Source organism: Girardinichthys multiradiatus, chromosome 9 (genome assembly GCF_021462225.1).
Source record: "Girardinichthys multiradiatus isolate DD_20200921_A chromosome 9, DD_fGirMul_XY1, whole genome shotgun sequence".
Classification (NCBI taxonomy): Eukaryota; Metazoa; Chordata; class Actinopteri; order Cyprinodontiformes; family Goodeidae; genus Girardinichthys; species Girardinichthys multiradiatus.
In genome coordinates this window covers 30,853,603-30,873,454 of record NC_061802.1, presented here as the reverse complement: position 1 = coordinate 30,873,454, position 19,852 = coordinate 30,853,603, and the positions used below count along the sequence as shown (strand labels likewise).

Sequence of the window (19,852 nt, the reverse complement as noted above, 5' to 3'; positions counted from 1 at the left end):
TTCTTTGTTGATAATCTGGAATCCTAATTTGACCTTCATCCCTTGATCTTTCATGTTGTACATTTTTGACTGCTTCAGCATAGTTTATGTTTTTAGTCATTTTAATTTGTTGAATTTCTTTTGCTTTCTTCTTTACCTCACATCCCCCGAATGTGACTCTATGTTGCCCTCCACAATTACAAAATGTTTCCTGCACTTCTTCCCCACAATCTTCAATTCGATGGTCTTCTCCACCCTTTGGACATCTTTGTTTTCCTTTGCAGACAGCTGCTATATGACCATATCTCTGACATTTAAAACATCTTAGTGGTGGAGGAATGAAAGGCCTCACAGGGAAACTCAGATATCCTATTTTGACATTTTGTGGCAACACTGTTTCTTCAAAATCTATTAAAATTGACAGGCTTCCTACTCTTTCTCCATTTACATTTTTTGTCAGTCTTTTGAGATTTTTTACCTTTGCACCAACAATGCTTTTTTTAAAATTTGTCTATATCTTCCTCCAGAGAAATGCCATAAATTACCCCCCGACTGATTGTATCTTCTCCTATAATCTTCCTCTCTGTCACCGTTTTCTTGCAAATGTTTTCAACTTGTAAAGCCTTTCTTCTTTGTTCTTCGGTTTTACACACCACCAGTATATTTCCATCTCTCAATACCTTCACCATTTCAACATCTCCTATCTTTTTTTTTATTTCTCTAGATAGTGAAATAGGACTCAGGTTCTCTTTTTCTTCTTCGTTTTTTATCTTTAATATTATTTTACATTCTTCCCTTCCAATTTTCTTCCTAACTACTCTCTCTTCTTCAGAACTGTTTTCTTCCAACTCTCTTTTACGCCTTTGGTTGTCTAACATTTTTCCTTCTTCTGCTTTACCTCTTCCGCGTCCTCTCCCTCTACTTACTGGCGTCCATTCATCAAAGTCCATATTGTCCTCTGGTGTATCCATTCTGAACCATTCACATACCAGTTTATGCCTTTTACCACCACTTCCAAAAGTAAATAATCTCTCAGTATCTATCTGCTCGATACTATTACCAAATTTCAATCTCGGCAGCAATTCTGGACAGTCGGCTGTGGTACCATCTGTCACCTGATGGTTTAAGTACAAACTGCGGGGCTAAATGTGTGGAATTGAACTTGATTTGTGAACCTGAAAAGCAGATCACGAGATGTACAGGTCCTTCTCAAAATATTAGCATATTCTGATAAAGTTCATTATTTTCCATAATGTCATGATGAAAATTTAACATTCATATATTTTAGATTCATTGCACACTAACTGAAATATTTCAGGTCTTTTATTGTCTTAATACGGATGATTGTGGCATACAGCTCATGAAAACCCAAAATTCCTATCTCACAAAATTAGCATATTTCATCCGACCAATAAAAGAAAAGTGTTTTTAATACAAAAAACGTCAACCTTCAAATAATCATGTACAGTTATGCACTCAATACTTGGTCGGGAATCCTTTGGCAGAAATGACTGCTTCAATGCGGCGTGACATGGTGGCAATCAGCCTGTGGCACTGCTGAGGTCTTATGGAGGCCCAGGATGCTTCGATAGCGGCCTTTAGCTCATCCAGAGTGTTGGGTCTTGAGTCTCTCAACGTTCTCTTCACAATATCCCACAGATTCTCTATGGGGTTCAGGTCAGGAGAGTTGGCAGGCCAATTGAGCACAGTGATACCATGGTCAGTAAACCATTTACCAGTGGTTTTGGCACTGTGAGCAGGTGCCAGGTCGTGCTGAAAAATGAAATCTTCATCTCCATAAAGCTTTTCAGCAGATGGAAGCATGAAGTGCTCCAAAATCTCCTGATAGCTAGCTGCATTGACCCTGCCCTTGATAAAACACAGTGGACCAACACCAGCAGCTGACACGGCACCCCAGACCATCACTGACTGTGGGTACTTGACACTGGACTTCTGGCATTTTGGCATTTCCTTCTCCCCAGTCTTCCTCCAGACTCTGGCACCTTGATTTCCGAATGACATGCAGAATTTGCTTTCATCCGAAAAAAGTACTTTGGACCACTGAGCAACAGTCCAGTGCTGCTTCTCTGTAGCCCAGGTCAGGCGCTTCTGCCACTGTTTCTGGTTCAAAAGTGGCTTGACCTGGGGAATGCGGCACCTGTAGCCCATTTCCTGCACACGCCTGTGCACGGTGGCTCTGAATGTTTCTACTCCAGACTCAGTCCACTGCTTCCGCAGGTCCCCCAAGGTCTGGAATCGGCCCTTCTCCACAATCTTCCTCAGGGTCCGGTCACCTCTTCTCGTTGTGCAGCGTTTTCTGCCACACCTTTTCCTTCCCACAGACTTCCCACTGAGGTGCCTTGATACAGCACTCTGGGAACAGCCTATTCGTTCAGAAATTTATTTCTGTGTCTTACCCTCTTGCTTGAGGGTGTCAATAGTGGCCTTCTGGACAGCAGTCAGGTCGGCAGTCTTACCCATGATTGGGGTTTTGAGTGATGAACCAGGCTGGGAGTTTTAAAGGCCTCAGGAATCTTTTGCAGGTGTTTAGAGTTAACTCGTTGATTCAGATGATTAGGTTCATAGCTCATTTAGAGACCCTTTTAATGATATGCTAATTTTGTGAGATAGGAATTTTGGGTTTTCATGAGCTGTATGCCAAAATCATCTGTATTAAGACAATAAAAGACCTTAAATATTTCAGTTAGTGTGCAATGAATCTAAAATATATGAATGTTAAATTTTCATCAAGACATTATGGAAAATAATGAACTTTATCATAATATGCTAATATTTTGAGAAGGACCTGTAGATGTAAGTGGCTGTATGCCATTAATTCATATTTATTAAAAGTGATTTTAAACAGAAAAAGCTTTCAGATGAAGTAATACCTCAAATGTGAGGATTTCTTGTCCTGTTGATGATAGGACTCCACTTATTTATGTTTGATCTACAGAAACTGTTTATTTGCATGTAGTCACAGCATTAAGAACACACTCTGTATTTAACGTAATATTAAATAACACACATGGACTCCATTTAATGATTAGGTGACTTCTGAAGGGAACTGGGAATGTTTTAGGAGTATCAAAGAAAAGGTGGCTGAGTAGATAGATACAGTGCTGTGAAAAAAGTATTTGCCCTGCCCTACATTGAAGGGTTTTCAAAAATAAACGGGTCTGTTTAATGTCACGTGCCACGACATGTCAATTAAACTGTGACATGGCCATTCCAAAACCTGTATTCAGTTTATTTGCTTGTTTGTTTGAGCCATTTAAATTTAGACTTGCTGGTGTACTTTGGATTGCTATCTTGCTGCATTACCCATGTTTGTTTTACCTTACAGTGCCTGTGACATTGAATTTTTATGATAAATCCAATTACATTTATGGAAGGGAAACATTGATAAAACATTTAAAAAAATAAATTCATGCCACTGAAATGAAGTTGTTGACATATATGGTCATAAATGTTTACTAAAAAGGCATTTCCACACTACTCCTTTGCGATTTTGTTGCCCTCTTTTATGACGTCAAAGGAGAACCCCGCCACGTAAACTGACTGCTGCTACAATGGCAGCAACACAGACAGCAGCGAAGAATCTGATGTTTCTTTAGATATATTTCAGTCACTATCACAGAGATGCAGCAGTCAGGAGAAAAAAGTCAGCTTTCATCACATGGCAGAGCACAAGTGCTGCGGCGTGCAGACGGCCATCTAAATCGACCAGAGTTTATTTTTGCCAGATGCAGGTTCACGGCCGGAGTCAGTATGCATGAATAAAAACGCACCACCAGGAACAGATCCAGCACAACATCCAGATTTTCTAAATAATTTACTAAAGACGGACTAGATCTATAAATACACACATACATTTAAATATACACGTGATATATTAGCAGTTGTTAACATTAGATCAATTAGATCAGTTACTGGGTTATATACATTAACTAAGGTATTATAAACCGAACAATTAAACATTAAATGCACTACCCACTGTAGAACAAAACACAGGAAAATATATGGATGCACAAAATGAAAAGTGAAGCAGTTTAACTGGTTTAACCTCCACAGAATGAGTTGTTTTGGACTTTTACCGCATTTATCATTGGCTTTTATTGCACGATCTGCATGTGGTTCTTGGAGCTCCTCCGGCTCCAAGCGGACCGGACCGAACTGGAGCAGATACAGTGTAAATCCAGGGTTACAGTAAATATGCCACTGAGTAAAACAACCGGAGGCAAAGCTGAGCAGCATGGAGCAGTAGTAGCAGACACAAAGGATGACTCAATATCTGAAGACACTACCTGGTGTGTCATTTTATAGTAGAATCTTTAGAGAAACATTTATTTAAATATATTGTATGCGGGTGTAATTTATCGTATTTTAATAATAATAATAATTTCTTTCGTATTATTATTGTAATTAATAAAAATCTAAATTCTGGATTTTTAACAATAACTGCCGATATCTGCTGAGCCTTGATCTGTTTAGCAACAGTGGCACCCCCAGATTTTTCTCACAGGGGGGCCACTGGGGCCATTACAAATCTTGGGGTGGCACAACAAAATCAAAACCAATGACTCACTTTGAAAAATTCTATGATGCCGTAATGTTAATAGGAACTGCAAAAAAACCTTATCACAGTCTTTTGTTTTTATAAAATTATATTTCAGAGTGACTAGAAAAAAGCATTTTAAGTTCACCAGAACACTTCCCAGCATTTAAAGTTTCACAGCCTACATGTAGAAGCCCTTGACATCAAAACATCCCAGAAGAGTCTCTGACAAGTGCAGATATTTATTTCTCCTTTTCAGAGCATCCGGGATAATCCTGGCATCTCCAGAACACTTTGCAGCACAGTGAAACATATAACATATTAACATAAATTAATGCTCATTCAGTGTTTGATAAACAAAGTTCTAAACATAACTGAATCAATTAATTGTAATGGTGATTTCTAAGATTACCGACCAGTTTACCATGGTGTTTGTACAGCATGCACTGGTTAAATGCTTTATGATCCCCAAGTCGAAAGTAAGGCCAGGTGATGCTTTACATTTTCTTTAATAAGGAGATTCAGGTACCAGGGAAGGGTTATTGTGGTTCTACAAAACAGAATACACAAACGTTTGTGTATAATTGACTGTAATCACAACCTAACCATATGAGTAGATTACATACAATATTACAGCCACAAGCTGTATTTTTAGCCTAACTAATTGGCCCAAAGGCCCTTATTTGTAGGCTTAACTATATTTGGTAACAAATGAAATATACAGTTTAATATTTACTCAAGTCCTGTGTTTCAATCACTTATAATGTGGAGATCAAGTTAGAAAAAGGTGACTAAATATAATAGAAATCACCAACTCAAGATAAAAACGTATATCTTCTAGTAAGTAAAAGGAGCAAACAGAAAATGTCCAGAACAAACCTAATTAACAAATTACACTTATAGAACAGTATACACAACTCACCAGTCTTATGGACGCACAGTCTCAAAGATACTACATAAACTGCATCCAAACTCTGCTTCTGAAGATTGTCACTGTTTACTTAAAAAAATATACTGTATTTTTTACATCTGTTCTTAATATTACTCACAAACCACCCGCGCCCCTAGTGGCGACCTCGAAAACTGCACCATAGTCCTGCCTTCATAACGTAGCTTTACATTCTCATAAAAGACAAAATAAATGCGAATAAGCAAGATTCCAAGTCATAAAACCAAACACTTTTTATATAGAATAGCATGTAACTCTATGTGTTACATTAACGCTCAGCTTGGACTCCTGCTTTACTTGCACTGCTTTACTTGCACAATGATCACCTGCACTGTTGTATTGCTCTTGCATCTTATACTGCTCTATATTTACTCTCACTCACTTAAAACTGTGCACATATATTTATATTATATTGTAGATATGTTTATACTGTTTAATTTGTACTGTATTGCACCGACTACGCCAAAACAAATTCCTTGTATGTCCAAAAACGTACTTGGCAATAAAGCTTTTCTGATTCTGATTCTGATTCTGATGCAGTTACTCGCAAGTAAACTTAAGAACAATATAAATCTATAACATGACATACCCCGCTTCGCTTGCCAAGGTTTCAAAACCTCTGCAAACATATAAACATGCAGCTATCTGGAGTCAGCATGAGAGCTAAAATACCACATGGATGAAAGGTGTAAATATACATATGGACGGTTTGCATCCGTTTCAAAGCGAATATATTAGACCCAGCAACATAACTGACAGACACCATCAGACAGAAAAGACTCAACAAATTACTTCAACTCAACAGCTGGAGTACGGAGGCCGGGAGGCGTCAGCGGGTAAAACAAACAAAGCCGGTGGAAATCCGTGCTCACGGTGTACTAAACTGTGCTCTCGGTTTCTGCAATCCGTCTGCACGGTTTGATAAACTGCGCTCCGTTAAGCAACCCGTGTGCGCAGATTACTCAGTGGCATCTGTCCAGAGGTTGGACGTATGGACCCCACCTGGGAGGTAAGTCCAGCGGATCTGTTGTCATATATAAACTTAAAGCTTAAATATTCATGAATGGAATTTGCGCCCATAGGTCTCCTCCAGGATTTTCTGGCAGAGCAAAATTTATAGTTTCACCAATTACAGCAACTCGTCCAGGTCCTGAAGCAGCATAGCAGCCCAAGAACATCATACTACCACCACCATGTTTGACTGAGAGAATCAAGTCTTTTCCCTGAAATGCTGTTTTAGTTTTATTCAAGATTTAACAGGACGCTCACCTTCCAAAAACGTCCACCTTTGCCTCAGGATATATCTTCCCCACAATCTTGGGAATCATCAAGACGTTTTTTTTTGGCAAACGTGAGACAGGCCTTTGTGTTATTTTTGCTCAACATTGGTTTTCGCCTCAGAACTCACCCATGGAGGCCATTTTTTTGTCTCTTTCTTATTGGTGAATCATGAACTCTGACCTTAAATGAGGGAAGTAGGCTTGCAGGGCTTTAGATGATGTTCTGGGTTCTTTTCTGAACCTCCTGCACGAGTCTTTAATGCACTCTTGGAGTCATTTTATTTTCTCCATTTGTGGATGATGGCTCTAACTGGAGTCCCAATGCCTTAGAATAGAAGCTGTAACCCTTTCTAGACTCATTTTGCCCCAAAAATGTTTTTGTTTTCATCTGTTCTTAATTTTTTTACATCAGCACGTGTTGTTTTTTTAGAACGTTTAGCCTACTTCATGTTGTGTGACAGGCTCTACAGTATTCAAGTGGATTCTTGATTCTACAGGTCTGACAGTAATCGGTTTTCCCATAAATGTGGTTAATCACAGTTCACGATTAAACAAGGGGTGGGGTAGGGTGATAGCTTTTTTCCCTTAATACCTGAAATGAATGAAATCATTTTAAAACTGCATTTAGTATTTATTTATTCATGTCAGATATTCACTGATATTTCTTTGATGATGAAACATTTAAGTCTTACAAAAGAGGGAAACATAAGACATTTTTAGGGGGGTAAATACTTTTTCACAGTATATGCATGGCACTTTCACATTTTAATTTGCTAATTAAAGAAAATAGAAAAACAGCAAATTATGTATTTGTTTCCTTCCACGTTATAATTATGTGCTTCTTTGTGTACGGTCTGTCACATAAAATCCCAGTAAAATATATTAGAAAACTGGTGTGAATACTTTTGCAATGTGCTGCATAAGTCATGAAGTGGGATAAAGCCTTAGAATATGACTGAGAAAAATGACCATAAGCAGAGGTCTATTAAGATCAGGGTTTTATTTAAGTAAACACATTTGGTTTATTATTGTTTTTTTGTTTTTTCAGAACAGATCATTGCCTCAATCGACCTCGGCTCTGCCTTATATTATAGACATAGTGACAACTACTTCATACTGCATGGATAATACAGGCTATGTGGTTAACTTAGAAAAGAATGGTAAACATACGAAATACATTTTATATACAGAACATAGACACAGCCTTGCATATGTACCAGATAGTTATGACTAAAAATGTAGACTGACATGTCACCGTACAGTACATGGGTTTGTGAAACCAAAGAGACACCGTGTGTACGGAAACCAAGGCAAAGTTCAGGAATATCGATTGGTTCGTCCTCGCTGACAGTGATTCAACGTTTTGGTTGATGCGCTCCGTCTCCTACTTCTGATAAAAAGCAAGTCTTTTAAACTTTTACACATGTATGTACACAGTGAGGATTTTTGGCTTGACTAAAACAAAATTTGGTCTCTCGCTCTTTTTTTTTTTTTTTTTAAATCATCAACAGTTAAAACATTTTTATGATTGTCTGTGAACACAGAGCTGAAACAATACTAACAGAGGAAACCCCACGTTTTACTGCTCGTGGTCAGACTTGGTAATGAATCATGACATACGCTGATTGTAGATAAGCAAAGCTGGTTATATATATATATTTCTGGAAGACAACTGCTTAGAAGAGAGGCAGTTTAACGGTAAGAACATGCGCCTTTGTAACATTCAAAATCATTCAGGAAGTGCAGATATTTATAAAAAAAAACAGGCACTTTAAGAGGGCAACAACAAATTTAGCTCAACTAAAACAAGCAGAACCTGCTTTAAGTGTATGTACATTTCTTCTTACAGCATATTAAACCTGGAGACACCAACGGTAACGATCAACAAAACCAACGCATATTTTTTTAAAGCAACAGAATGAATCCCTCCGCTACTTCTTAAGAATGGAAACGGATAAAACATAAATATTTCAACATTGCTGTTTGCACATAAAGAGCTTCCAGAGATAATCAATGTACCAAACTAAACTGCAAATGTAGAACCATAAAACATTTATGTTTTCGTCTTTCCCACCATTCCAGAACATTTGTACAAACTAGCCTTTAGCAAAATAAGCAGGAATAAGAAGAAAAAAAAAGAGAAACCAGCAAGGAGGTTTCCATATTTAATAAAAGCATTAACTGATTTAGACTTGTTAAATAAAAACATTTAGAGTGAACGGTGTCAACCAGGAGTTAGTATCGGCAGGTTCATAACACTGAAGAACACATGAAGGTAGCATCTAGCAAACAGATTTAACAAACCGTTCCAGATTAGAGTGTCAGTGTAGAAAAAGTCTTATTTTTCTGAAGCAACAAGTGCTGAGCTCCTTGTGGTCGACAGTCTCTTCTTGATCCCTCAGAAATCAGAACCAGTTTGGGATGCGCCTGGATGGTGTGGCAGTGGTTATTATTGTGCAAATTTGGTTCCAAATGAAGAGAAAAGGTCTTGGCTGATTAATGTAAATTTATGGAAAAGTTTTTAGAGTCAAAGTTCTGCTCCAGAGAATTTGATTTTGGGTGAAAGTACTGAGTTACGTTATACAAACTATACATTGTTTTCCTGACTGGAAAAAGACAGGGATGCAAAAAGGGGAGGGGGCTGATTAAGATTTCAACGAACACGGAGGTCAGAGAAAGGCACTGGTTGTGTGTTTTTGTGTCAGTCTGTGTCTGCTTTCCTCTGGCGGCTTCACGCAAACAGCTGCGTGTTTCCGAGCTGAGGCTGCTGAGCGGGCTGCGGCATCTGCTGCGACGGCGGCTGCATCTGCGCCTGCTCTGCAATGTGTGTGTGGCGTGAAGACGGCAGTGTGCGGTGGGAGTTCCCCAGCGGGGTGGGGCTGGTGGTGATGTCAGACCAGTCCGAATTAGAGTGAGGCGAAGAGGAGGACCAGGGGTCTGGCGATTCGGGGGAAGGTGTGAGATACGGGTGCTCGTTTTGCGGGTGGTTGCCCGGGGTGGTGCTTTCTGAACCGGTGTTGATGCAGCTGTGCTGGGAGGGAGGTGTTGGGTATTTATCCACCGGGCTCTGCATTGCATAAGGTGGCAACGGTCGAGACTGGCCCTCCATCCCACTGGAGTGATTGATGGTATGGGGATGCTGCAGATTGTGTGAGGGACCTTGCACCACATTCATCTGATCAGGGTAAATCATTCCCTGGCTGCAGTGGACGTGGCCCGGTACTTGCTGGGTGTGACACAGATTCTGGTTCTGCCCCTGGGCCTGTGTGACTTGCACCTGTCCCGACTGAGACTGCTTCAGCATGGCCTGGCCCGTCCCCGTTGGCATCATCTGGAAAGTGACGATGGAGGGCAGCTGCTCCCTGCTCATGGTGACGTTCATGGGAGTCATCATGCCACTCTGGCAATGGTTCATGACTGGGTGTGTTCCTCTCATCGGGTGTGGAAGGAGACCAAACATGTGACCGTTGTAGCCATGCTTGGCCATGTCCACCCAGCCCTGCTGCTGTCCCAGCATGTGGCTGACAGGGGGCAGCATTGCTCTGGAGGTGGGACTGCTCAGTAGAGGAGGGGAATTAGCTGTAATGGAGGCTGCAACAGAAACTTCACCCGTGTAGGAGCGAGGTGACTCTAGGGAGTCGACAGGTGACATGGTGACAGAGCTCTCTTGAAGTCCACCTGCTGCCTTTACACCATTGGTGCTCCCTCCACCTGCACAACCTCCACTTCCTCCTCCTGCAGCAGCAGCCAAACCTGGACCTTCTCCTCCAGCAGGTTTCTTTCTTCGCTTTGCTTTCATGTCTTTAAGCTCCTTTGGCCCCCCGCCAACGCCTCCCGCCTTCGCCCCAGCTCCTCCCCTTCTGCTCTTCTTGCCTTGAGGTCCATTGCGCATACCGATGAATCCTGCTCCGTTAGCCCCGCACATAATCGAGGAGTTTCCACCCATGTGGTTTGGCCCGTTGTGTGGACTGTGAACCAAATTGTATTGGTCCAGCAGACGGACTATGTCATGATGCATGCGTTCTTGAGCAGTATCACGCGGGAGCCGGTCCAGGTGATCTGTGATATCACGGTTGGAGTAGTGGTCAAGAAGAACCTGAGCCGCCTCAAAGCTGCCTTCTCGTGCTGCAAGAAACAAGGGGGTCTCCTCCTGAAACAAATATAGCATATAACAACATACATTTCAGTGATGGTCCAACAGATACATTCCTTTATCTTTCATACAATAACAAATGTGCACACTTGGCTTAGCAACTACTGGTAGTAAACTAGTAAATATTTTTTTTCTGGTTGAACTGCGTCACAAAAACTCTGTACTTATGTGCAGATATTGTGATTATTTTAATAGACCCATTTTATGCTCAGCTGTTAAACCATTTTCTGGATACTTCAGGAAAAACAACACAAGATAAAAAGAATAATAACACACCTTGTTGTCTTGCATGTCACGATTGGCACCATTCTTCAGAAGCACAAGAGTGGCCTCCACATTATTAACAGCCGCTGCCCAGTGCAAAGAAGATTTACCTAAGCAGTGGAAAAAAAGACAGCTTGGTTAAAAAGATAGTTTTCTTAATCACTGCAGGTCTATTTCAAATTAATCTCAAGTTCTATTCTGTGCTTTTTACAAATTTGCCCAAAATATGAACAACGTGAATCTAAAATGAGAGCCTGTAATACATAGCGTCATCCTTCTGTGTGTTCCCATTTGGACGGATGGATCTAACCTTGGAGCCTGCTCTGCTCACCTAGAGCAGCCACATTAATACTCCTCAGTAAACCCACACATCATGTATAACGTTCCCTCACCGTGGTCATCTACAGCATTGATGTCAGCGTGGCAGTGAATCAGCTCTTCCACCATGCCCTCCACAGCGAGCCTTGCTGCCAGGATCAGTGGAGTCGTACCGTCGTTCATCCTGGCATCCAGTTCTGTAGCACGGTTACGGATCAGAATCTGGAGGAACACAAACAAAAAGCTTTGACTTGCAAAAGTAGTCATACTTTTTCACATTTTCTCACATTATAGCCAAAAGACTTCAGTTTTTTTTATTGGGATACTTTGTAACGACACCATGGGAAGTGGAAGAAACAATATATATGGTTTTGGAAAAAAAGTATGGCACGCACTGGTGTCCTGCCCCTTTAACAACCTTAATCCGTAAAACCAATTTCCTTCAGATGTCACTGACTTAGTAAAAAGAGTCCATCTGTGTTTAAATTCTAATCTGAAGTTGTAAATCCAGATGTTCTGAGAAGAACCTAGAGGTCTGTAAGAGAACATCAGTGAACAAACGGCATCATGAAGACCAAGGAACCCAGCAGACAGGTCAGAGCTAAGGTTCTGGAGAAGGCCAATGGTGATTGGAGAAGCTGCAGAGATCCACAGCTGGGGTGGGATAATATGGCTTTTATGAAATAGTGGCGAAAATAAAGCAACTGATTGATGAAAGTCATGAGAAGCTTATGCACATCCATGTAGAAGACACAAACATCTGCTCAGATGAGAGAAAAATGAAACTTTTTGGTCCTAATACAAAACACTGAACATCACAGATCACAGCATCCCCATGGTGGTGGCGGCAAGTTTTCTTCAGCAGGCAAAGGGAAGGTGATCAGAGTTAATGTGACAGTAAACAGGATAAAAGGCATTCCTGGAAGAAAAGCTCCCAGAGGCTCCAAAAGACAATCCTTATTGAACTTACTGAGCTAGATGAGTAAAGCTGGTGGAGACCTACAGGACTAACTACAGCACAAGGTGGTTCAACAAAGTACTGACCAAGGAGGGCTGAATACAAATGCACCTTTTAGATTTTACTTGTACAAATATTGGAAACCTAAGTATCAATTCTTCCGCCTCCCCAAGTACGCACTGCCTTATGAACTCCTAATTAAAATACATTGGATTTTGTGGTTCTGATATCACTACAAGTGATATCGTGGCCATGACTGCTTTTTCAGGACTCTGTAAATGCTTACATCATTAGAGCTAGTTTTAAATATCTCCCGATCAGAAAGTTACCTGAAAAACTCCTTGCGCATCAGCTGACACAGCGGCATGAAGTGGAGTTCTGCCCATGTTGTCATGAGCATTGGGATCTGCTCCAGCGTCCAGCAATCTCTTAGCAGCGTCGGCCCGGGCGTAGCGGGCAGCCAGGTGGAGAGCAGTTTCCCCTGTGCGGTCAGTCTGAGCCATCAGATTTGCGCCCTGAGCAATCAGATCAGAAATAACACTCGGTCCGGGTTCGTCTCCTCCACTCTCGTCTTCCTCTTCTCCATGCAGGCTACAGTCAGGCCCAGTTCCATGTCGCAGGGATGCCACCATTAGAGGGGTAAAGCCATCTGAGCAAGGGCAAAATTAATAACTTAACATATTTGCTCATACTTTCAGACGTAAAATGATATAAAAAACGTCCTCTCACCAGGTCCTTTGACGTTAACATCCAGACAGTCAGCATCCAATTCAGCCTGTGGAGGAGTAAGAGTAATATCAGCAGCTTTGCGATGCTGCAGGGTCCACTCTCTGTGGTCGACACCTCCATCCATCGGGATGGGAAGCAGAGGTTTGTCTTCGGTCTGCAAAATACAAATTAAAAATACAAAACTTGAATCAAAACTCACAGCTAAACACACCATAAACAATCATGTTTGAGTCATCATTCACATACTCTTGGTTTTTTGGATGGGGCTTCATCTTCAAGCCATCTCTTACTCTGATTTCCATCACCTATGCTGTCATCATGTGTCTTGAAATTTCTAACATGAGGAGAAAACAGATTTTGTAGGAAATCAACAATGTATGCTGTATGCATTGATTCCAGGACATAACAATTACTAACACAAATCTCAGGTTTCTACAGGACTCTCATTTATTGGGTTTCCCTTGTTTAGTCCACACCGTAAATTCACTCACTTCATGTCAAAGTCGTCTTGCCCAACAGGCTCTCTTCTCTTGTCGTTTTTGGTGGACAAGAAACCATCAGGCAGCCACAGAACACCATGTTTATGTTTTTTCTTGGCTGCCAGCACCCCCAGCACCAAAATAAGGAGAACGATACACGCAGCAGCTCCTATCAGGATTAGATATATTGGGGGTTCGTCCACTGTTGGATCACCTGCTTGAAAGAAAGGCAGATGTGGTGTTCAGTTTTGATCATCCAGTTCAGAATAATAATATGGTGAAAAAGAAGAAAAGAAGTAATGAGCCTTAAAGAACCAAAAAGGCAAGTTGTCTCTTTTTACTGGAACACATTTCAGAGAAAGTCTGGTGTCCTTTATCAAAAGACAAAAATGACATGTGCAATGATAAATCTACTCACTGCTGACAGACACCAGGGGGTAAGGCAGGTCAGCCTTGATGTGAGCTGCTGCAATAAAGGAGGCAGCTGTAGAAGTGTTGGAGAAGCAATTAGAAGAGGAGCTCTTGGAACATTCACGGTTATCGATCTCCAGATGCATCTCAGACCTGTGTCAAAACACAAAACTAGTTAACAAAACATGCACTGATTAATTACTTTAACCCACCGAGGAGTTAAAAATTCAGTCATTTCCCCAGACTCAACTTTCCACAGTTCTCATTCCTTTACACCCATTCGAAAAATATAAAGTTAAGAATTTATGGCAGATATCTCTACAGTGGGCGGGCTTTAAATGTGGATGCTGCAAAACCAGAAACTGCAAAGAAAGAAGGAAGAAAATACTTGAGGAAGGAAAGTATGGAAGGAAGAAAAGAAGAAAGTATATGAGGGAGTAAGGTAATACTGGGTATGGAGGGATAGAAAATAGGAATAAAAAGAAAAAGGACAAAATGAGGTAGAGGAGATTTTGAGTAAGCAGGAACGTAAGGAAGGAATGATGGAACAAAACATAGGAGGAAGGAAGGAAGGAAACCAAAAAAAAAGACAGAACATAAAGGACACAAAGGAGGAAGGACAGATAGGAGGAAGGACAGATAGGAGGAAGGATGGAAGGTAAAAATATTTACACTAAGAGTGGGAATAAAGTCTGGAAATAAAAATCTGCTTCCATAGTTCTATTTTCATATGTATATGAATTCTATTCCATTATTTTGCAAATTATTGGCAGACTGCGTAGAAACCCCGGACAGGATGTCTCTTAATCACTTCCCATTATGAACAGCTCTTACCCAATAACCTCTCTGTCTAGCTCTCGCTTGCTTTTGCTCCTTCGACCTGCTTGTCTCTGCTGGTAGTCCACTCCATAGTAAGGGTACACCATTGGTTCCTTCTTTTCGTTCAGCCTCACCCGCACGCTGGTGTGGAGCAGGGCTCCTAGGGAGCGCAAGAAACCCCTCAAGTCTCCAAGAAGCTCCTTCGGCTGCAGTCGCACCACGATAATGAGCGTGCCAGCTGCCAGATCGGCAGGCACGTCATTAGAACAGTCCAGTCCGTCCCAGCCACAAGCCTCAGTGTAGCAGCTCCGGTCACAGTTGCCATTTCCAAAGTGGTCCTTGCAGTACCTGTCATACCTTGAAAACACAGGACATTATGTGTTAGTTAGCTTGTGGTGATTTCTATACACATCATCAACAGAATTAGAGGGAGAGTGACATACTTGCAGGGGCTGGTTTGCGTATCTAGGCATTCAAAGCTGTCAAAGAGGCACCCAGGGTTGTCACACTCCTTATCACACTGTCCGTTTTTGAAGAGATCCCAGCAGGGAACACTGGCTTTGCAGCCAACCCATGGTTGCAGCCAGTTGAGCGAGCAGTCGCCTCCATCCCACTGGCATTCATGGTTGTTGCACTGATCATCACACACGTTATCTCCTGAGTGCTGCTCACACTGCACGTAAGGACATTTCGGAGGCTCTGACACGCTTACTCTGTTCTCACAGAATCGTCCAAAGAAGTTCTTGAGACACCGGCAGCTGTGCTGAAATGGGTTCAACGGATCTTTGAAACAGACTCCACCGTTCTGGCAGGGCACAGAGCACGACTGTTCCTTCTCACAGTGTGACCCACTGAAACCCGGTTGGCATTGGCAGTACAGGTATCCTGCCTGTGACCTCAGACAGCGTCCGCCGTTTTGGCAACCCAGCCTTGCACAGTTATAATCCTCTACACCTATTTCACCACAGCTGAATCCAGAAAAGCCCTATAAAAGCACAGTGTTGACATTTTCAACGCTATTTTATATTAAAAATCCTGGTATGAGTTTAATGTTCTTACACATAAAAACACGTTAAAGCTAGAGGCTGTAATAGAAGAAAATTTGAGGAAAAGTATGGGGTGTGAATACTTGTTCAAAGCACTGGACAACCTTGTAGATAATTTTACAATGAGGGCCACAAGTTAGTCCCACAAATAAGCTTCTACTTTACCTGAGCCATGGTTTAGCCCTCTGAGGCAAGCATGAAAACATAAAGGTAGCAAGAAGTTAGGGTAGAAAACAAAAGCAGTTAGTAAAGAGAAACTGACAAGAAAAGAAAGAAAAGAGCTGACAGCCAAATGCCACCTTCTGCCTGGACTCCAGGCACATAAACAGAAATTTGTATTGTTACAGGAACTAATCTGGTGTCCTTTCATGGGAAGTCAGTTGTGCTTAGACTATTTTTCTATGTTGCCACCTTGAATATTTTATAGGCTGAGCACGCTCAAATAAATCAGGACAGCAACAGATACTCTTCCAGAGTTATCATGTTTAATACGGTATATTTCAATATAGAGCTTTCCAATTAACATACAAAAATATTAAGGAAATAATATACATTTTCAGTATCTAAACAGACATTGTCAACATATTCAGAAACTTAAAACTGAATCAGAGGAGAACTTTACAATTACATGAAGTAAAGCTCATAATAATAATAATAATTACACATTAGATGCTATCTCTTGGGAATGATCCTTTTCTTTTTCACAACAGAAGACTGCTAATCGGGTTCAGCTCACATTATGAACGTGTGAACGTTAGAAATTAAAAGGTGTGTGCCATTACACACATAAAACAAAACCAAGATTGTGATCATTGAAAAATTAGTATTATTTAAAATAACCATATCGTAAAAATGATGGGAAAAAAGGGCCACCATTAAGAAGGACTTACTGGAGGGCAAGTGCAGATGTAGCCGTGCACCGAGCTCATGTTCATGGAGCAGGTGCCGCCATTACGGCACGGCTTAGACAGACACAGGTCCACCATGGATTCACAGTGGCGCCCTGAGCAAGTACAGGAGAAAGAGACAGAAGACCACGAAAAGGTCAAAGAATTGTGCCATTTCAATGTTCTTTTAATTGTCTGAAATGTGCTATACAAATAAACTTGCCTTTCATTACATCCACTATATCAGTTTGTGGTACATGTGCGTACCACTAATTTGAGGAGACAGTGTATATACCTGTGTATCCGAGGCGACAGAGGCACTGATAATCATTGACCAGCTCAATGCAGTCGAGACTGCCAGCGTCATGGCAGGGTCCAGACAGGCATTCATTGACATTCCCCTCGCAGCGCTCTCCAACAAACCCTGGAGGGCAGGAGCAAGTGTAATGGCCAATACCGTCGATGCACTGCCCTCCGTTTCTGCAGCGCGGCTCAGAGGAGCCTTGGCTGGGGGAGCAGTCGTCCTCATTCACCTCACACTGGACTCCTGCAGAGAAGGTGAAAAGATCTTACTTAACACATGCATCAAGTAAAGCATTTCTTTAAGAGAGCATTTTACGTGCACTTCATGGCATCTTTACAAGCCAAATGTAACATTTTATTATCTTCCAGTTAAAGCCGGAGGCACCAGCAGAGGGTAAGCGGTTTTACCTATAATTGTCACATTCAAATAGGAATAATACAATGATGAAGTCTTTGCTTTGTAAGCGTCTTATCAAATATTGAACACTGCCTCCAACATGAGAAACTCAACAGAAAACAGCCGACACATCAGGAAGAGAATTGTGGACCTTCACAAGGCTGGTTCACCCTTACGGATCTCTGAAGGCACCGCATTCATCTGTTCAATTATTTTCAAACATCTTGGGAGTGTCCACCCATCAGGCTGCTCAAGAACAAGACGGGTTCTGTTTCCATGAGATGAACGCACCAAAGGTGTGAAATGTTTAAATGAACCCAAGAACAAAAGCAAAGAAGCTTGTGAAGATCCATGAAGAAATGAGTCCTGTACAGACATGGGCTTAGAGGCCACTCGGAGGTAAAAAAAAGGACATAAAAAGTTTGATTACAGTTTGCAAAGGAAGATGACCTTCATGTTTGAAGACATGTCCTCTAATGATGATCTGATGAAATCTGAAAGGTTTGACCATAACGACCCATCATTACATTTGATAAAAAAGGAGAAGCTTTCAAGCCTGAGAAATTTATTCAAACGTCAGATTTGGAGAAAGTTTTAAAACAATCTAAACATTCCTCCTCCTCTTTATTCTGGATTCTAACAGACCTAAAACATATAAGTGAATAATTATGAAAAAAAAAGATTGTATGTAAATATCTGTTTTTAACAGTCAATGTATCCTGTGAAAGGATGTATTGAATAAGCTTTAAAAGACAAATTCACCGATTCGTTTGCTCTTAATGAGTGATAACGGATATTTAGACCTACCGCTTGTCCCAGGTGGGCAGATACAGGTGAAGCGGTTGATAAGGTTGATACATGTTCCTCTATTGAAGCAGGGCTTGGAGTGGCATTCGTCAACGTCATACTCACAGTTTACTCCTTGGTAACCTGGTTTACACTGGACACAATTAAACAAGAGACTTTGTTTATTTTTTTGTTAATGTCCAAATATAGAATTTGCATGAGCGTTCCACTGAACGGCTACTTTCAGAGACATGTAGACAAATAAACCTTAGAATGTACTTACTACACATTCATAGGTGCCCTGATAATCCTTGCATGTAGCGCCATTTCGACAGGGGTTGGACTGGCACTCGTCCACCATCTCCTCACAGTAGCTGCCTGTGTATCCTGACTGGCACTTACACTGATGGGAATTCCCCACGTTGACACAGTGACCTGCATTTTTACATATATTTTCCACTTCCAAACCTGTAGTAATGTAGACAGGGAGCAACATAAATTCAATTTCAATTCAATTCAATTCAGTTTATTTATATAGCGCCAATTCACAACACATGTCATCTCAAGGCACTTCACAAAAGTCAGGTACATACATTCCAATTAATCCTAATCATTGAACACTGCAGTCAGAGTTAGCTTTTTATTCCATTAGGATAAATAGGTTTTTCTGTCTAAGGAAACTCAGCAGATTGCATCCAGTCAGTGACTTGCAGCATTCCCTCCTCCTGGATGAGCATGTAGAGACAGTGGACAGTCACTGGCGTTGACTTTGCAGCAATCCCTCATACTGAGCATGCATGTAGCGACAGTGGAGAGGAAAAACTCCCTTTTAACAGGAAGAAACCTCCAGCAGAACCAGGCTCAGTGTGAGCGGCCATCTGCCACGACCGACTGGGGGTTTGAGAGAACAGAGCAGAGACACAAAGAGAACAAAGAAGCACTGATCCAGGAGTCCTTTCTATGGGAAGGAAAAGTAAATGTTAATGGATGTAGCTCCTTTAGTTGTTTCCCCTAGAAAGAAAGAACAGATAAACTCTGAGCCAGTTTTCAAGGATAGAGTCTGAAAGAGAGGACATAGAGTTAGTCACAGTAAAAGCTCAGTCAATCGCCATGTCTAGGAGAGAGAAAGGGTTAAACACTGAAAGACAGGGCCATGTGGATCATCGGTAGAGGGTGAGCATTAAGTTGTTGCCAGCAGAAGCTCGGACGATGCCCCTCTCCAGAAAGGTGTCACAGGTAGACACAGAGTCAAGCCAGGTGTAGCTTCTAGGAAGAGAAAGTAGAGAGAACAAAGTTAAAAGCTGAAATAACAGCAAATAATGCAAAATTGGAGAGTAGTGTGAGAATGTAGCGAAGAGGGTGAAAGTGGTCATTATGTCCTCCAGCAGCCTAAGCCTATAGCAGCATAACTACAGAGATAGCTCAGGATAACCTAAGCCACTCTAACTATAAGCTTTATCAAAATGGAAAGTTTTAAGCCTAGCCTTAAAAGTAGACAGTTTGTCCATCTAGAGCCCACTGATGGTCATTGTTATA

The 19,852-nt window shown here is 41.3% G+C and overlaps 1 protein-coding gene across 1 annotated transcript in view; it reads right to left on the bottom strand.

Annotated features, from left to right (window-relative positions):
- Positions 1–7,747: 7,747 nt before the first annotated feature.
- Positions 7,748–19,852, bottom strand: part of notch2 (notch receptor 2) — a 51,082-nt gene continuing 38,977 nt past the window's right edge. Inside the window, 15 exon segments of the mRNA XM_047374297.1 lie at positions 7,748–9,622; positions 9,624–10,916; positions 11,196–11,293; positions 11,576–11,723; positions 12,789–13,108; positions 13,189–13,342; positions 13,435–13,522; positions 13,680–13,881; positions 14,086–14,231; positions 14,913–15,254; positions 15,341–15,882; positions 16,834–16,946; positions 17,126–17,377; positions 18,338–18,470; positions 18,600–18,784. Of these exon segments, the coding sequence (XP_047230253.1) occupies positions 9,263–9,622; positions 9,624–10,916; positions 11,196–11,293; positions 11,576–11,723; positions 12,789–13,108; positions 13,189–13,342; positions 13,435–13,522; positions 13,680–13,881; positions 14,086–14,231; positions 14,913–15,254; positions 15,341–15,882; positions 16,834–16,946; positions 17,126–17,377; positions 18,338–18,470; positions 18,600–18,784 (4,376 nt within the window). The 3' untranslated portion in view covers positions 7,748–9,262.